Raw genomic sequence first — 17,895 nt, 5'->3', positions numbered from 1 at the left:
TATAACAAACTAATGCATCAGTTCCTCATAAACAATGTAAACACATCCCACTCTAAAAGGCTTTCCTTCCAGATGACAGTGTACGCTATAGTGGCACAAAACACACAGGTTTGCAGCTCCTGATAAAACATTAGACCACAGAAAGTGACAAAATAGAGACTTAATTGTTGTTGCTAGACAGGAGGGAGAAATAAAAGCAAAAGCAACTCTGAGAATGAGAGTGGGGCAAAATCGAGGAAACTAGCCAACTAGTTCAAAATAAGCAAGTGCATTTTCCTTGTTTTGTAAGAAACTTTCGATAAGCAAATGAAATTATACAATGTGCAGGAGTCTCTCTCCCCATTTGTCCTCTTCTTGGAAAAAAAACAAGTGCTGCAGGTAAGTTGCATCTTTTAAAAGTCAGGTGTTTGTGACTGTTCTTCAGGAAAGCCTCTTAAAAAATACTTGTTATCCTTACAAGCACTGTAGTGTCTAAGTAGAGTCATGGTACTCAATTTATTGCACTTAGGCCTCTCTCATCTTGTGCAGTATTAACGCAATAAACTGTGCTTGGGAAACTTAGTACAGCCAATGTAAGACCTTGTTATGTCTTATCTGTCTGTCAGCCATGTGTAAGGTCACTTGCATCTAAACACATCTGAAAGTTTGTAGAAAGGCCAGGAAAGATGAAGAAAAAGAAAATGAAGAGAGTGAACTACTGGAAAAAAAGCCATCTACTACAGAATATCATAATACATTTTCAGTTTTGAGACCTGAGCAAATTTCATAAAGCTATTGTGAACTGTTCTTGCTTTTGGAAAATCAAAACGCAACTGATCAGAATCAAGTGATTTATGATATCTATTGAGACCTCTTCTTTGGCCCTCTTAACTTCTAACAATGAAATAACTTTCTCCTATTTTGCTTTTTTCAAGTGGAAGTCCCTGCAGTGTCTGCAGGGAATGGCAGTTTCTTACCTATGCCTCTCAACAGCCATCCAGCTAGCTCCACCTCACTCACTAACCAGCACACATCCTTTTCTGTTCCTGCTACCAATGTGTTGGAAAGAAGTTCTGACATTCCTGGTATGTACAGTACAGCTGTGAGTGTGTATCTACACACAGGCTGATCTATACAAGTGGAAAACTCTCTTATAAATCTGGACATTGACCATGAACAATGGCAGGAAAACCAAGTATGGCAGCTGTTTCAATCAAAGAGTTAAAAGTGTGGCACTGACTGAAAGAATGAAAAATATTCAAGGGAAATTAAAAGTTCATTGCCCCTAAAGAAATAGAATGAGTCTTTAATTGGTGAAGTGCAGGTTAATAAATAAGAGAACAGAGTTCTTTATTATACATTAATCTTAATAATTAATTACTTGTTTAAAGACTAGGAAATCACAGAATTTTCATTAATAAATTTGGTTTAGTTCCAATTTCTTTTTTATCCAGAGTTTTGTAAAGGATTGTGGAATAATTGCATTTGAAATAGTAGAGCAAAATCTAGGCTGGAATTTTGTTCACAAAAACTAAGTGCTAATCCAATTAATCCAAGTGATGGGCTGTGTAGCCACCTTGCCTTGATCACGTTGCATAGCAGACGTGCTACACTGGCAAGGGCTAATGACAAAGACACAATTCAACACCATTCACTACTAAACTATGCTGGAAAGGAACCAAGAAGGAGTGGTTAAATTAGAAATCTTGAAGTATCTGATGCTAGCTGAAACAGCACAAAGTAGCAGAAGACATTCTGTCACACCTACAGAAAATCAGAGCTATGGCTGATTAAATTGCAAGCACTGCATCATCAAAAATATTCCCCAGTGTGGGTTCAGAGGGAGGATGCTTGCTAGCTGCTTGTATAAGCTGCATGAGGTGTGATTATGTGGGAAAGACGTAGGGCGAAAGATGGTACAATTAATTCAGTTACATAATATTAACATATTTTCTCTCTTCTGGATCTCTGGTTGATACATTTACAGACTGTGCCTCAAGCACTTTCCTTATGTTAATAGGATTTCTATTTAGACTATCAAAAACTGGTGGCCACTGCAAACTGGGTAATCCCTTGCACTTCACATCCATCATACCTTTTGAGTGTTTTTGTTTAATGGATTCAATGGACCTGCTGTGATCCTGTAAATTCTGGTTTATAAACTCTCCACTGGGAATATTTGCCCAGAAGCTGCTGGAAAGGATAAGTCGCTTCTAGAAAGCTTTTTCTTTCTTAGAAACTTTTAGAAACCAGGAGCCTTTAAAAGCAGAAGGGTAATTATCCTGCACTTATTTCAGGATCTTCAGCACCTTTGATTCCGGATTGTCTACCCGTCGGCGTGAAGGGGAGCCAAGAGAATAGAGGCTTTGCAGATCCTCCTCAGCAGATACTTAACTTTCTTCTTGGAAATGGCACATCAGATGTTATATTATATCCAGGTAAGAGCAATATCCACATAAATAGGCACTTTTATCCACATAAATAGGCAGCAAGTACTGGAAAATCTATGCTGTCAACAAAGTACTAAGTTCCCTCATTTCAGTTTACTGGTAGCTATGATAGGCTGAACACTATCATTTGTTTCTTGCCAGTGCTGACTTCTTACACAGAAACGTTGATACCCCCAAGTTTTCCAGTCAGTTTATGTGGTAAGTAGAAAACGAACTTTTATATATATAGTACTTTGGATTGGGAGAGGGAGCACGTTGCTTCTACCCAAAGCCAATTCTCCCCTCCAGGCTCTGCCCATATTGACCTTACTGAGGAAAATAAAAATAAATAGCATTTCCTTCTTTGTGTTGATTACTGGCTGCTTAGTCTAGTCCAAAATGAAGAACAGATAAGGGGTTGTAGAGCTACAGGTTCAGCCATATCTTAGCAGCCAATCCATCGTTTGCTATGAAGTCCAGATTCTGGAAGAAGTCATCTTGTCTAGTTGAAACAATACAAAAACCCAGTGTGCTGGAGCATCATCAGAAGTGGAAGCTGTGCTGGTACTGGCATGGCCTGAGTATCTTAAATGCTGACTGCAGTCAGCTCACATGGGAGCCCCAAAACCAAAATGGTGACAACTTAACTAAACAATACAGAAGCCCAAAATACAGAAAGATTTATAAAGAAATCAGAGCCTTGACCAACATACAACAGTCCCACCTGTGGTAGCAAACTTTCCCCAGCCACTTCTCTCCCAGCCCTCAGAGCTGTGAAACAGGGAGTTTGGGTTCAGTGCTCAGGGAGGGTGATGGCCCAGTTGCCCGGTGTGCACAGTCGCTAGCCACCCAGCGCGGGTGGCTTGCTCCCCTCCGGTGGCTAACACCCGAAAGAGCAAGGCTTTAAAGTGGGGATTACTAGGCAAACACCCCTTGGTTTGGGAAAGTATTTGTAAATTATGTATGCTGTTTATCTGAATACACGATACTAATAATTCCAGCTGGTTTACAGCAGCATAACATGGGTATGTCACAAACCTCAGAATTCCAAATGCAGCAGAAAAATTAGCACATAAGCTACCAAGTGAGTCTCTTTTCCTTTTTTAAGAATTATTAGTATCTGATTTGACCAATGCTGCTTCCTATCTAAATGTCTCATTACAGCTTTTCTTCGGTTTCCATTCTGTTGTTTTTATTTAATAAAATAAATAGTAAACCAAAACCAGACACTTGCCTGAAGACGGGCATGCCCCCTCTTGAATTAATATCTTAAGTTGATTTTTCTTCTACAAGAACTGTCTCTATATCAAATGTATTCTTTCACTGGAGAAAAGACCTGCTTATTAGAAGTCTGTGGGTGCTTCCCTGCTCTAACCATTCCAACTTTCACTGGCATGCAGGGTTGGAATTGATTTCCAGATCTCTGAAAATGTAAGATCTGTATATTTTTTTTTAAACCACATCCTACATCAAGATAAACCAAATATTGTGGCAATAAATACATTCGTACAAATCGAGGGAGATTAACCTGTTTTGTTTTGATGGTTTTTTTCTGCATCTCTGTTGAGTGTGGTTACCACAAGACTGTTGATGGGGTTGGGTTTGTTACAGTCTCTGTCAATTTAAATTCTGTCCTGCATCTGCAAAGCTTTTCTTAACAAAAGTTTTTCTAAAACTGATACTTTGTCATTACTAGTCGGTAGAAAATATGCTTTCTCTGAAAAATTCCCCCCATTTCTTTGTGTGTGGCAGACACTGCTCATCTGACCAAGTGCAAAAGTCTGCAGTAGGTTTGAAAACAAACAAGCAAAAAGAAAGAAAATTGGATAACGGCAGTCCTTTCTCGGGAAGAGTAATGGGTAAATTCTGTTGCTGACAGTCACTTCTCTGTGACTTTCATCCTTAATGCTTGGTTACAAGGTGTAGAAAAACAAAAGGAATCTATTGGTTTTGATGACATAAAGAAGTCCTATGTGTGAATGTGAATTTATGCAGAACACTGACATTTGAAAAGAACAGTGGATGTCAACTTGTTATGACAGGTCTTCTGCTTCATACAACTGCCGGAACAGCTGTCATCTTGTATGGTGTCATACTGCCTGCAACAGTTTGTCAGCTGAATTGTATTTGTGTGAGGATACTTTTTTCCCCCTTCCCTTGTAAAATAAACAAAATATCTTTCTCTGGATGATACATAATATATGTTGCAGTGAACTTCAAAATTTGCATTAGTCTTATTGTTAAAATTAATGAAACTGAATAGACTAGTACCTAGGTATCTTCCTCAAGTATATTGTTCTGTTTCTCCAGGTTTACAAATGTTCAAAGAAGTCCAGATTCCCATAATTCCTTCTGAAGAACCTTTCAAAAGACCAAGTGAGTTTAGATCTCTTGAACTTAAAACTTCCAGTATTTTTTGGCTAATTTTTCTGTGTTTCTTTGCAAATAGAAAAACTATGTGTAGGAATTGTCATTCAGAAATTTTTGAAGCTGTTCTGAGCGTCGAAGCACAATTCCTGTTTTTAAGTTGTTAAACTTGTCTACCTTTAGATATCTAGCTGTAGTACCTACTTAGAAGGTCAGTGTATTTAGCTGATTTTATCATATGCATAGGTCTCCAAAATTATTCATTTCCTATGTCTGAAAGTCTGTTGTGCCTGCACTCCTAATTTGAGTACATGCAGTTGCATGGGATAAATCCAGACCTACATGCCTTATGGGAACTGATGTATTTTGAATGTATATTGAGTATGATTACGTACTTAAACCACCATGAAGTGATGTTGTAATCTGTGGAGTATTTTCTTCAGTTTGCATGTGCTATTTATTTCTCTAGAGCCAGTGGAAGCTTTCTGTACATCACTTATGGATTATTTCCGAGATGTGTGCAAATCTGTGGCCATGGAGCGTGAAGTAACTCTTGATCACCTGTTTATTGATGGGACACTTGTTCAAAGCCAAACTGAAACCAAGACTGGGAAGAATAGTGAAAAAGCCATGGAAAAGGAGCTGGTAACTTGCAGTCTGCAAGGGAAGGAGAAGGCAGTCCTTAAAAGAAGCCAAATATTTCAAATCCCCAGAGGTAAAGACTTAGAGACTAAAGTGATTGTGGTGCTGGGAAAAGCAGGAATGGGCAAAAGCATTCTTGTTCAGAAGATCTGCCAGGACTGGTCCAATGGAGAGTTTTCTCAGTTTGAATTTGTATTTTGGTTTGACTGCAAACAAATAAGCTTTCCTGAGAAACGATATAGCCTGAAGGATCTGCTTCTTGAATTTTTTGTAAAACCTCAGGAGGGAAATGAAGAGATCTTTGAGTATATATTGCAAAATCCTGCTAAAGTCCTTCTGGTTTTTGATGGTTTTGAAGGCTTGCATGATCATGAAAATTCTCCTCGTTGCTTGGCCAGTCAGCCTGAAAAATACTTGTGCACTATAAAGGAGCTGCTTTCAGGACTCATACAAAAGAAGACACTCAATGGTTGCACTTTACTACTTACAGCAAGACCAAAAGACAAGGTGTACCAGTATGTGTCAAAAGTGGATAAGGCTATTGAAATAGTAGGATTTTCCCCTCAGCAGAGAGAGTTGTACATATCCAAATACTTTGAAGGATTACCCTACTGTGATAATGCACTGAAATTAATCAAAGAGTGTGAGTACCTGTTCAGTTATTGTTACAGCCCTGTTATGTGTAGATTTGTTTGTTTTATCTGTGAGACAGTACTTGAAATGGGAAACGAAAGCCTTCCTTCAACTCTTACTGCAGTCTTCCTGAAATTTGTTCAGCAAAAGATAATACCTATGCAAACAGATGTTACAGCCATACAGAATCAAGAGAGTCTTGCTACACTAGCCCGTATAGCCTGGTATCTCGGAGAAAAGCGCCAAAGTGCCATGAAAAGTGATCATCCTTCTAAGGAAGTGAAAGAGTTTGCTCTGAAGTATGGATTTTTCCTGCCTTTTGCATTCCCCAGACATTCAGATAGTGGAGAACAGGAATTTGGGAGCACATTCTCTGACTTTGTCATTCAGAATTTCTTGGGTGCACTTCACCTTATGTTAGCAGAAGACATCAAGGATAAAAGTCTAACAAAGTACCTGTCTCTTGCATCCAAGAAGAAAAAACCTTATAACTGGTTAGATTTAGTGCCTCGATTTTTGGCTGGATTGTTGTTCCTCCAGGATGACTCCTACTTCTGCTCCCGTTCAAATAAGGATGTAAAACTATCAACCAAGAAGCAAAAACCACTGTTGAAATATATTAGAAGGCTGCAGATAAATGAGCTCTGCCCAGAGAGGTTACTCGAACTTTTGCATTGTATTTATGAAACACAAAGCAATTATCTTTTGCAGCATGTGGCCTTAAGGCTCAAGCCAGACCTGTCTTTTCTGGGTGTAGTTCTTGCACCACCCGATGTCCATGTACTGCACTCTATTTTAAAAAGGTCAAGAAAAGAGTTTTTCTTGGATTTGCAAAACAGCAGCATTGACATGCAAGGGCTAAAAGACTTGGTTGGCCTAAAGAATGTGGCATCTTTCAGGTTGGTCATTCTTTGTAGATAGTAGTGTCATTCATAGGAGTGTGTGTAGATGACACTTTCACGCAACAGCAGCAGTTGTATCTGTTGATTTCACATGTTTTGTCACTTCACAGGGCCTCCCTCAGTGATACAGTCAGGCTCTGGAAATCTTTAGAACAGGCAAAAGACTACGAACTGCTGAGAGCATCAACAGAGAAATTCATTCTTGATCCCTTTAAGGCAAAGACGATGAAGGACATCAGTGATCTTTCAGACCTTGTAAAGATGCAGGAGAAGATGATCAATTGGTAGGCTCATTTATGATCAAAGGTCCTCTTAATATACTAGCTATTTAAGAAAATGGGGGTACACTGACACTGCTGGAGAATAGAATGTTCTGCTTGTCCAAAGAAGTAATTATGGCTGTGCGAGCTCTTGTATCATCTCAAAGTGTTCTCCTACCCTGATGTGTGGTGGTTGTCATGGCAGGGAGGAGCAAAGATAGCACCGTGCAGAATATTTATCAAAACTGCCAATAAAAAAGCCAGCTGTCCTTTTTTTCTTCAGACTTCTTTATAATCTCTGAGTATGCTTTCTTCTAGTTGTTTTCAGTTACATAACTTGGGCTAACTGTTTTTTCCCCCCCTGCAGCACCTGGGCCATAAATGAAGGCTTGTTTTGCACTGGTCACAAATGACCTGAGTCAGCCCTTTAGCTCAGGAAGTAAAAGCCTGTGTTATGTGCTTTATAAACCCTGTGTTTCATCCATGATTATGGTGTGGCCAGGGGGTTGGTTGCAATTAAAAGCACACATAAAGTATTTTGGTTGGGTTTTTTTTAAATAAAAATGGTGAGTTCCATTTTAACACAAGCAGAATATTTTGATTACAAATATACACAAGTAAGTTTTGTGTTTGATGGTAAATACTTGATTTAGAAGAAAGTATTTTTAAGTTTTATTGGCAAAAGAGAAAATGACTGCACTATGAAAGACTATAAGCAGATTGAAATGAATTGAATCAAGAAAGGTTGGAGCAGAAGTTATTCTGAAATTTCCTGGTTCCTCAGTTAATGCAGAAGTTTTGGTTTTATTTCTTGTAAAAGTTTACTAAGAAACTATTTTTAAAGCACTGTTTTGTTTGCTAAAATAATGATTGTACTCTGGTTCTACTGTGATTTATTTAGTGTGCAAGATGCATCTGGTTGCAGCAGCTGTGGAATTCCTGCCATCAAAAACCTCAAAAAAATAGAATTTGCGTAAGTGATATATAACTCTCTGTTGATTGATATAACATTACATTTAAAACTGAGAAGAGTCATGGCCAGGCTGGATGGGGCTGGGAGCAGGCTGCTTTAGCGGGAGGTGTCCCTGCCCGTGGCAGGGGGGTTGTAACTGGGTGATCTTTGAGGACCCTTCCAACCCAAACCAGTCTGTGGTTCAATTATTGGCTACAGTCATTGAACTGATATCTCATTAGTTTTTGGTAAAGCATTAAGTAAACCCCATTTATTGCTATTTTGCTTTTCTCAACCAGATTTATTAAGTTATGGCCCAAACTCAAAAAACATTGTTTCTGGCTCTTGCAGTGATATAGATCAACATGGTTCTATCAGTGTTGTTTGATTTTACTACAAGTTAGTTCCTTATCACCAGATGTAGGTCTTGTGCCACAGGGTATAAAGTGTGTCAATTGTGATCCAACTGCTTGGGAAATATTTTTTCCCCAGAAATGCTCAACTTTTCTGAGTCTTCTGATGCAATTTTCTGTCCTATCAGAGCTTAGACCATGAGAGAATAAGGTCAGAGAGTGCTTCCCAAATAAAATATTTGCCACCATTTTCTAGGAAGAAGGAAGACTGGTTTGGAAACTCTTTAAAAATTAGGTTTACTGATGTTTCTTTTTTCCCCCAAATTGTAAACAGCCTCCAAGTCTATTCTGTTGTTTTAAACATCCTGCCATAGAATGTGAATTAGTTTGGGCAGAAATTACAGCAGTGCAATGGAGAACTCTGATTAGGTCTTCACGTGTTTCCTGCTCTTCACATCTGATCCAGTCTAGAATTGCTGTGCTTGCCCTTACTCTTGATTTTATGCTGCTTCCTTTTCTCATTTCCTCTTCTACTTTCCCTTTATTTTAAAATTTTGGTTAAAATTCCAATCCTTTTAACTAGGCTGAACTTGTTCTGATACCAAGGAAACTCAAAATATGAGGTTAGCATCTGAAGGAAAAATGCTTGGAGCTGAAATATTAAAGTTCAATTTATGCTTTAAGCTGCAATAAAATATTGATCTTAAGTTGTTATTCTAAATTGCCAGTAGTTGGAGGAAAAATAGTATTTTTTTCATCTCGGTTAGCAGGATTATAATACTTAAAATCCTGAAGAAAAAATAGAAAAAGAACAGAAATACAGGAATCTAAACCAAGTGAGGTGAATCCTGCAGAGAGTAACAAAAAAGTGGCAGACACATGTACCACTGCCTGTGTGCAAGCAGCTCTGCTCTGTCTGACCTTAGCCTTGTGGGGTCCTTATCTGGAAGCTCCAAAGCAGAAATCCTTGCTGCAGATGGTAGGGAATGGCGGCTTCTGAGGAATGTAAACTAGCTTGCATTTTGGGGTTGCAGGGGAAGAACTTAAAAATTTGTAACTTTTGCTCTTTCTGAGCATGTGAAAAAACTGCTGCATGTCTATATTTATTTTCTTTCAGGCTGGGTCCGGTATGTGGCCTTCAGGGATTCCTAAAACTTGTGAAAATTCTTGCAGCATTTCCATTGCTTCAGCATTTAGAGTGAGTAATGCTAAAGTTTAACTTTGCTAATGTTGCTCATCAGCAGCCCTTGATGATGGCAGAGCTCACATGGACAGAAACATTTGCCAACAAGACTACTTCCTCTGAACAAACTGAACAAAAACATTCAGAGAGTATAGCAGCAGACTAAAAGCTAGCAGTCTTCATCCTTCCTTAAGACGCTTCTTAGTGGTTCGTTCAATACCCATTCAGTCACTTCCCTGTGTGTTCTTCAGCGGTTAAAAGCTTGTGGGAAAGGTTTAGCACAGAGCCCCGCTGGGGCTCCCCTTTCCCACCCTGACACTGACCAACACTGCCCGCAGATTACTTATTTCTTCATTCAAGGTCCACAGCACGCCAGAGTCCCAGGCTCCCTCGTTGTGAGTTTGAGAGACTCATGGTCCTGTCTTCCCCAGGAAAGAACAGGCTCCCTGCTGAACCAGAAGCAGGGTTAAATTTGGAGGTTAACTTCAGTATTTGTGCTGGTCCAGTGCACCTTCCAGTGTCAATGAGCATCCTGAACTTCTGGTAGAACTTGTAAGAGATTGAGCTTTGTGGATTTGATTCGTATAAAAGACACAAAATAGCCATACTCGGCTAGTACCTGGTTTTGTTCTGCCAAGTATTTTCAGGCAGTCTTTGTCCCTTCCTTTGCCAGGAGCAGTATTAGAAATAGAGTTTTAAGAACTCCAGTTACTATTTGTTCTCTTTATCCATGACAAACCAGCTGTCACTGAACTTTAAGCTTCTTTAGGCTAGAAACAATTGTGGCAACAATAGTCAATATTCTGCCTTCATCTCTGTGGGAAGATTACCAGGGTTTTGAGAGGGCCTTCGGCCTTACTGGCTCAGCCCATTGGCCCTTTGTCTGTATTGTATCTGGCATTTTCATGATATTTTTGGAAAACAAGAAGGTCTAAAATTGAAATGAGTACGATGTATCCCAGCATTATCTGTCAGATTAGAAGGGGATCCAGCATCTAAAATTGTGATTATCTAAAACTCTTTCTGTCTGGATACCTGAATGAAGAAAAACTTAATTTCTAATACTCCCTGTCTGGAGAAGGAGCTGTTTAGGCAGGGATTTACAGTGTCTGCTGGATTTTCAGTTCTGTATTTCTGTATGCACAGGAAATCTCACTTCAGCATTGCTGGAACAGTTATTTCATAACCACTTTAATAATGTTGCATATTAAAAGAAATGGGTCATGCCATTCAACTAGTTAAAAAAAAAATCTTAGGCTGTGAATTTGAGAAGTAGAGAGCTGCTTATTAGAGGAGCCGTAATTTGCGGGATGCTTCTTGCTGGCTGAGGCTCCCGCAGAGAAGGAGCTTCTCAAGATAGAGTGGTCTCTGAGGTGAATAAGCCACAAAAATTTAGATTAAAAGGGAAGCTGATTTTCTCCTTGTTGTCACCCAGTCTTGATGCTCTGAGTGAAAATGGCATAGGAGATGAAGGAGCAAAGAGCCTATCTGAAGTCTTTCCAACCCTGACATCACTGGAAACATTAAAGTAAGTGCAAGGTTAACAGTTCTGGGAAATTTTGAAAAGAAAGAAATTAAACCTAGAGCCTTAAGGGGCTGTGTGTTAACAATTATGAGCACAACTGACCCATGGGCATGGAAGACCAATGAGCCTATGGACACACTTAATCTGTACATTCATTAAAGAAATAGGTTAATCCTACAGTAATTCCTCATTTCCCTTCAAGGGCTGTAATCTTTTCCTCTGTATTTGTCCTAAACAGACTGTCCAAATTACATAAAAAAGACATCAACATTTATTTTATTCACATTGTAATATGTTACAATAAATGCGCTCAGCTAACCAAACTATCTCACTTACTGTAGCTTATCACAGAATAAGATAACAGATGTGGGTGCAGAGAAACTAGCTACCGCTTTGCCTTCTTTGTCTTCATTAAAGACACTAAGGTAAGTAGTTGTATCCTGTTCGGTTGTTTTATACAACATACCTTTCTATCTCTGTCAAAAATTACTGAAGTATACCGCTCTGGTTTTCTGCAGCTTATACAATAACAGCATTTGTGATTTTGGAGCAGAAAATCTTGCAAAAGTTCTTCCTGCGATGGCATCTTTAAGAGTGCTAGAGTGAGTATGAAATCTGTTCAGATGGCCTGGGAAAGCTCACTTGCTTGGATACTGAAAATCCAAATCTTATGTGCTCAGAGATAGAGGAGACAGAAATGGAGGAATAAAATTTCAGGGAAGTTTCACAGGGAAAATCTGCTTATGCAGAGGCCAGGTAGCCAGTGGTTAGAAAGGATTAAGGAACCAGTTTACCATAAAAACCTAAACATTTATTTTAACATGGGAGATTAGGGTCATGGGGAGTTGGAGAAGGACCTCAGGTACATAGAAAAAGGAATTCCTCAGATGAGCTAACTTAATGAAGTTCCCGTTTGACCTTTTGAGTATTTTATTGCTGGTTTTTTGCATCAAGGCTCTATTTTGTTTTTTTTCTTTCTTCCCCCATGTGCAGATCAGCCCATATAGTATGTTTGATTTTTGAATGAAATATTTGATTACACCACTTCATAATATAATGATGTGGATTAACAAAGTCTTTTTTTTTTTTTCTTAGTGTTCAGTATAACAAAATAACTGGTGTTGGAGCCCAGCAGCTGACTGACAGCCTACGAAAATGTCCCCATATAAAAAACTTGGTGTAAGTCACTTGATATGCTGTTTGCTGTATCTTTGTTCTGTAAATTGGGTTAGAACTCAAGCTGTGTTCTGTATTTCTCAAGTTTATAAGAAGCAAACAAAAAAGACATCACCAAAATACAAAAGCAGTTACAGAATTGTTAAAAACATTGCCTCTGGTTTTAGCTGCATTAATTCCCAATTGTCCCAGGCAAGCAAGCTTGTCCTGCTTAAAGCATAGTTTATATTGAGCCTCTCTTTGTTAATCTTCTACCCTCCCAGAGTACCTGACCTACTCTAGGCTGCAGGATGAGTATTTGAAGGCTAAACAATGAGCAGCCACCGTTAGAGGTTAAATATACTGAAGCTGCCAGTACACATTCAGGGGAAGAGAGACTGATCTAAAGAACAGTTATGGAGACAGGACTGTAGTGTGTCCTATAACCAGTCAGGCAGGTTGTGCGGGAAACTGCTTCTAAATGAAAATATATTTTCATTTGTTCCATAGCTTTAAATACTTTTATAGTATGATATTCAAAAGGAAAAGGCAGCTTTTAAAAAAAACACAAACAAAAACATCCCAAACACATCAAAACAACTGTGAAGCAAATTACAGTTCTCAAAATCTCTTTCCTTTCTGAATTTGCCCTTACAGGATGTGGAATCCCACCATTCCCTATGGAGTTCTCGAACACCTTCAGCAGCTGGACTCTAGGATCAGCGTGTAGGTTCAGAAGATCCCATAAAGGTAGCATAAATTCTGGCTCCCTGAGGCAACAAGATTTGTTTCTGTGGCAGCTGTTGATTCTGGTCTCACTGGCAGCAGGCACAGTGACAGCATCAATGCATACGTGGCTGAGTAAAGAGATGCTGCCCTAGAGTGGCACAGGTTGATATCACATCAGGCCCCCTTTCCCCCGACTCACCTTGCATCCCCCACCTCCCTGGCACCAGCACTAGCAGACTGCAAGAGCTGCATCAACAAGAATGGACTTCTGAACTCCTAGATCGGCCCAGTTCAGTGACTGGCAGCTGGCCTGCTTACCTTCTCTCTTCTGTTGTGGGAAACTAAATAGCATTTTTTTTATTTCTCTTAGTTAATAGAAGAGTTCTGTACTCATTAGAGGTTGTTTTGTGTTGATTTTTAGTGAGTCCTTTCACTTCTCCGTTGTTGAATACAAATCCTCAATGGCTGTTTGTGAAGCTGTGCCTATACTGTACTCGGAGCAAGCCGTTGCTTCCTACAGTCCTTGTTGTCAGTCTCTTTCCCGTGGTTTAGCCACTGGCAGCCACTTCTACTTCATTGATTCTGCCTGCACAGTTTCAAGAATCCTTGAAATAATTGCGTTAGCATTTTGCTAACGGTTTGCTGATGATCATCAGGATCTGCCTGAAGGAGCTGCAGCAGGTATGGGAGGTTAGGGTTTTGTGTAGGACTTCTGCTCCTGGTTTTCTTCTGTGTGCTTCCTCTTACTCTTAAATAAATAAATAAATAAATAAATAAATTGCGCAGGATGCATCAGTGAAACGAACCCAGTGAAGAATAAGAAGCCAGAGTCAAACCAGGTACCAGATACCCTCCAGTTTGCTTTCAGATGACAAAAAACACATTGCAGAGTGATGGCCAGCTGCTTGAGCTGTGGTTTCAATGGCCCTGGCAATGGCTGCAGTTGCCACTGGCTCCCTAAACCATGCAGTGAGCCAGGCGTTTGCGTGACTTTGCTCTCAGCGCACTAATCACCGGTGGTGGACCGGGCTGTATATACGGCACTGATCAGGCGACAGGTTGTGGAAGACCGAGGTGCCATACCAGCTTCACAGACTACTTTATACAGCAAAAGTGAAAAATTGTAGTGATCCTTAATAGCCTACAGTACAATTAAGTCTCCGTCTTGTTGGATAACCATACCTAGTTGGGAAAGAGTACATGAGGGATATGAATTCTGCCAGGAAACCTTATAAAAGCCAAGCTTTCTCTAACCTCCTGTAACCTGTCATTAAGAGTCTCTGAACATGTAGGTCAGCTCCCAAATGACTTTGGTTTTCCTCTGGACACAGAGAAATGGCAGTCAGTGGTAGAGAGCTCCGCTCTGTGAAAGCTGGTGGTTCTTGGACACCAGTCAGCTTTCACACCAAGCAAAAGATGTGTTTAACGCAGCTCCACGTAAACAACCCCTCGCATCTCCCTCCCCTGCCATTCTGCCTGTTTGCAGCACATGCCTTTGGCACCAATTGCCACGTTAGTGTAGTATTTGAGTATGTGAGGAAACAGTCTTCTTCATTAGCACTGAGGATAAGTAGCAACAGGAAGTGTGGATCCTGTCTCCCAAACCTGCCAAACTTGAAACATCCAGCAGGTACCAGTCACTGTTGTCTGTTTTCAGAGCACCTTAAATATATGGTTTTGGTGATGTTAATGGTGATTAAGCTTATGGGCGTACATGTCATAATCTGTCTTCATCATTTCACAGGTAACATAAAGAACAGGAAGGTGTCCTCTGTGTTTTCCTACCTTCTTGCTGCTTTATGAATTGGTGGCTGATTTCATGACAGTGGCAAAATGGAAAAGTCGCATTTAAGTCTGAGTGACACTTGAAGTGGGTGAATGGAGTTCAAAAATTTTAAAGGTCATTTAAAATGCTATTCAAACATCCAGTTGTATTTCTACAGAAGTGCTGAAGAGTTAAGCAACATCAAGTTTCAAAGATGAAAAGAGCATCTGGATTTTGTGATCACCATTAAAGGTGACTAGGAATCACCAGGATATTGATAGTATAAAATTCCATTATTGATTTATCAAAGAGTAGACTGCAAGCTGCTGGACCTGCAACATCTGAAGTAGTGACATATTAAATCTAATTGTTTCTTGGTGCCAGTGGTAACTGCGATCAGATTCCGTTTGATGATTTTTCAACTTGCAAACCTTATGTTACAGATTTCATCTGATTGTCTGGACTGATTTGAAGCATTAGGGTCAGCAGCATAAATAATAATCGGTCTTAGAAAACTGTCTGGTATTGTGTTCACAAGAATCTAGAAGTGGCTCTTTTCTTGATGGTAATCACCAATGCTATATTAAGTGATAGAAAGGTATTTTCTATCACTTTCTTGTTATAGAATCTTTCAAAAAGATTGGGGAAAAAGGTGTAAAGAGAAGAAAGGAATTAAAACTGGACAACTAGTAAGGATTTTTCTGACATTATCACAGAAATCCAAATGCATACAAATAGCTTCAGTTTATTGCACAGAAATCCTCAAAGTGACAATCTTCAAAGTTTTTTACTCTGTCTCAAATGAGAATTTTAAATTCATATACCTGGATTGGGATTTAGTTTCTCACTTGCAGGTGGCAGTGTAGATGTACAAGCATCAATTTTATACTTGCAGTGAAATCACTACCGTGTGTTGTTTATGTAGCCTTCTTCTCTTACGGTTATGAGTAACTAGGCAATGACAGACAATAATATATTTCAAAGCATTATCATGTGTCTATGGTGCTGGTCTCAGTCACATGTGGGCCAAATACTGGTCCTGCTCACTGTGAAAGCAAACCAACCATCTCCTGTTTTCTCTTATTTCAGCTCTGTGAATATTCAAAGAACTTATAAACATACAGAGACAATTGCTAGAACTCGCATTCTGGCTCCCCATCCAGATACAGCCTGGGGACAGAGAAACAAAAAGGGACAGAAAAAACCAAGGAATACTCGATATGCCACAAATTGGGAAGGAAGGTCACTACTTCACAGTTAGCTCAGGGTTAGCTCAACAACCTCTTTGAATTCTCTTCTGCTAGGAAGCACTGATGATACTGACCCAAGGATCTATGCAAACTAGAGTCTCTCTACTTGCCTCTCAAATGATCTGTTCCTTGGTTTTAAAGAAGTCCCCGATCTTTATGTTTTTTCCAGCAAATTATACTCTGTGCCTGCAGAATCTTGACAGCAGGGATGGAAGAGGGCGGGCAAACTACAGAAGGAAGGAAGGAAGGTCTGGTTTGTTGTTTCTGTTGATCAGAGGAGAGCAGGGAACCAGACATGGTAGTACATGAAGGCAATAGTGCAAGAGACCAAGGTGGAAAGACTATGGACAGTATGATTCAGCCTGGAACGTGGTATTTTTCTTAACTATCTGCATGGTTCTTCTCTGTAGCCAGAGTCGTGGGAAATGCCTCATTTACACTCCGCTCTTTCAGCTGCTTGAATGGGAGGTAGTTTGAGCCAAATCTTGTGTGATGTTCCCCTCAGCCTGCAGCCCTCCAGCTGCGCGGGTCTGTGGTGAGCCCTTGTCTTGGCTTCCCTTAACTAAGAGGTGGATGACAAATGCCCCTTTAGGTATATATTCTGCAGCTACACTTCACTGAACCTGAATCTGCTAAATATTACACAGGCAGCTGAGTATTACTGGACACTGGATGGACTCATAAAATCATGTTGGGTATACTGCTGTTCTCTTTCTGTGGGTTAGTGGGAGATGTATGTTTATAACGTACAGATTGTAAATTGTGATACTGTTGAAGGCTAACTCAGAAATTTAGAATGGTCTGACTGTTTGGTGCAAGATATATTTTGTATATGCTAAGTTGACAAGTTCAGGCTGTAATCAAAAGAGTACACAGCATTCTTAGAGCAAGGATATTCTGGGACAATCAGGCCTTGAAGAAACTGTTAAGGATACTTTGAGGATGTTTTGTGTGCATTGCCAACTTACCAAGAAGACTCAAGGTCCATGTATCCTTACCTGAACTACCCTCATTATAATACCAAAAATCACACCCCTAGGTCAAAAAGACTCTTGCCCAGATGAAGACCCCTCCCCTCAGCATGCATGACAGTAGAAATGGTTGTGTGACCACATTAGAATTATATTGAAATCTCTAACCAGTCAGTGTAAAGAGGATCGATTTGGAAACTTACTAACTCTGCAGGTTTTGTGTATAAATCTGTAATGGAATGTCCCGTTTGGTGGGCTTGCTTTGTGGAATACTACCTAGCCTCCAGCTTTGCACAGACCTGAAATAAATAAGCAATGTCTTCCCGAGTGTGTGAAAACTGACTTACTGCACACCAAGTCACGCATCTGCTTTGCCAGCAACAATACAGTGTTTTGGTTGTCTTTACACATCATTTTTTTTTAAAGTATTAATGAAAGTGAGTATTCCTTTTTACAGTAGCTTGTAGTACCTATTGAAAATCATGTTCTTTTTTCTCTTGGAAGCATTAAGAAATCACCGCTGGCTTCTGAACATGATGAGGTGCTCAGAGCTTTGTATTGTCAGTTAATGGAAAGTTCTGGGTGCAAGGGAGACATGTTGGTGCTGCTGGCACTTATCAGTTCAGTGGGTCTGGAAATGGAGAAATCCTTCTCAACAGGCAATGTGATTTTGCCACGCCAACTGACAGGCTGTGAGTCCAAAATTAGAAGATATAAAAGTGCTGGCTGAAGCCACCTGCTAATAACAGCAAAAAGTTTTTTTTCATCCTTTCAGCTTTTTGCCATTTAAAGTTCTAAAA

General features: G+C 39.8%; 1 protein-coding gene across 13 annotated transcripts in view; it reads left to right on the top strand.

Moving 5' to 3' along the window:
• CIITA (class II major histocompatibility complex transactivator) overlaps nt 1-17,895 on the top strand; it is a 43,123-nt gene that overhangs the window by 18,597 nt on the left and 6,631 nt on the right. For 9 of the 13 annotated variants that reach the window (XM_055806315.1, XM_055806316.1, XM_055806312.1 and 6 more), the window contains 13 exons: nt 915-1,064; nt 2,277-2,417; nt 2,571-2,627; nt 4,719-4,784; nt 5,245-6,949; nt 7,063-7,236; nt 8,114-8,185; nt 9,635-9,715; nt 11,136-11,228; nt 11,567-11,650; nt 11,744-11,827; nt 12,321-12,404; nt 13,038-13,106. In XM_055806315.1, the coding sequence (XP_055662290.1) occupies nt 915-1,064; nt 2,277-2,417; nt 2,571-2,627; nt 4,719-4,784; nt 5,245-6,949; nt 7,063-7,236; nt 8,114-8,185; nt 9,635-9,715; nt 11,136-11,228; nt 11,567-11,650; nt 11,744-11,827; nt 12,321-12,404; nt 13,038-13,106 (2,860 nt within the window). Of the gene's footprint in view, nt 1-914; nt 1,065-2,276; nt 2,418-2,570; nt 2,628-4,718; nt 4,785-5,244; nt 6,950-7,062; nt 7,237-8,113; nt 8,186-9,634; nt 9,716-11,135; nt 11,229-11,566; nt 11,651-11,743; nt 11,828-12,320; nt 12,405-13,037; nt 13,131-14,853; nt 17,423-17,895 lie in introns of those variants that run through there. The other 4 variants (XR_008747508.1, XR_008747507.1, XM_055806317.1 and 1 more) reach the window with 3 other exon arrangements.

The sequence above is a fragment of the Falco peregrinus genome, chromosome 5 (genome assembly GCF_023634155.1).
Source record: "Falco peregrinus isolate bFalPer1 chromosome 5, bFalPer1.pri, whole genome shotgun sequence".
In the NCBI taxonomy this organism is placed as follows: Eukaryota; Metazoa; Chordata; class Aves; order Falconiformes; family Falconidae; genus Falco; species Falco peregrinus.
This window is presented reverse-complemented; position numbering and strand designations above follow the sequence as displayed.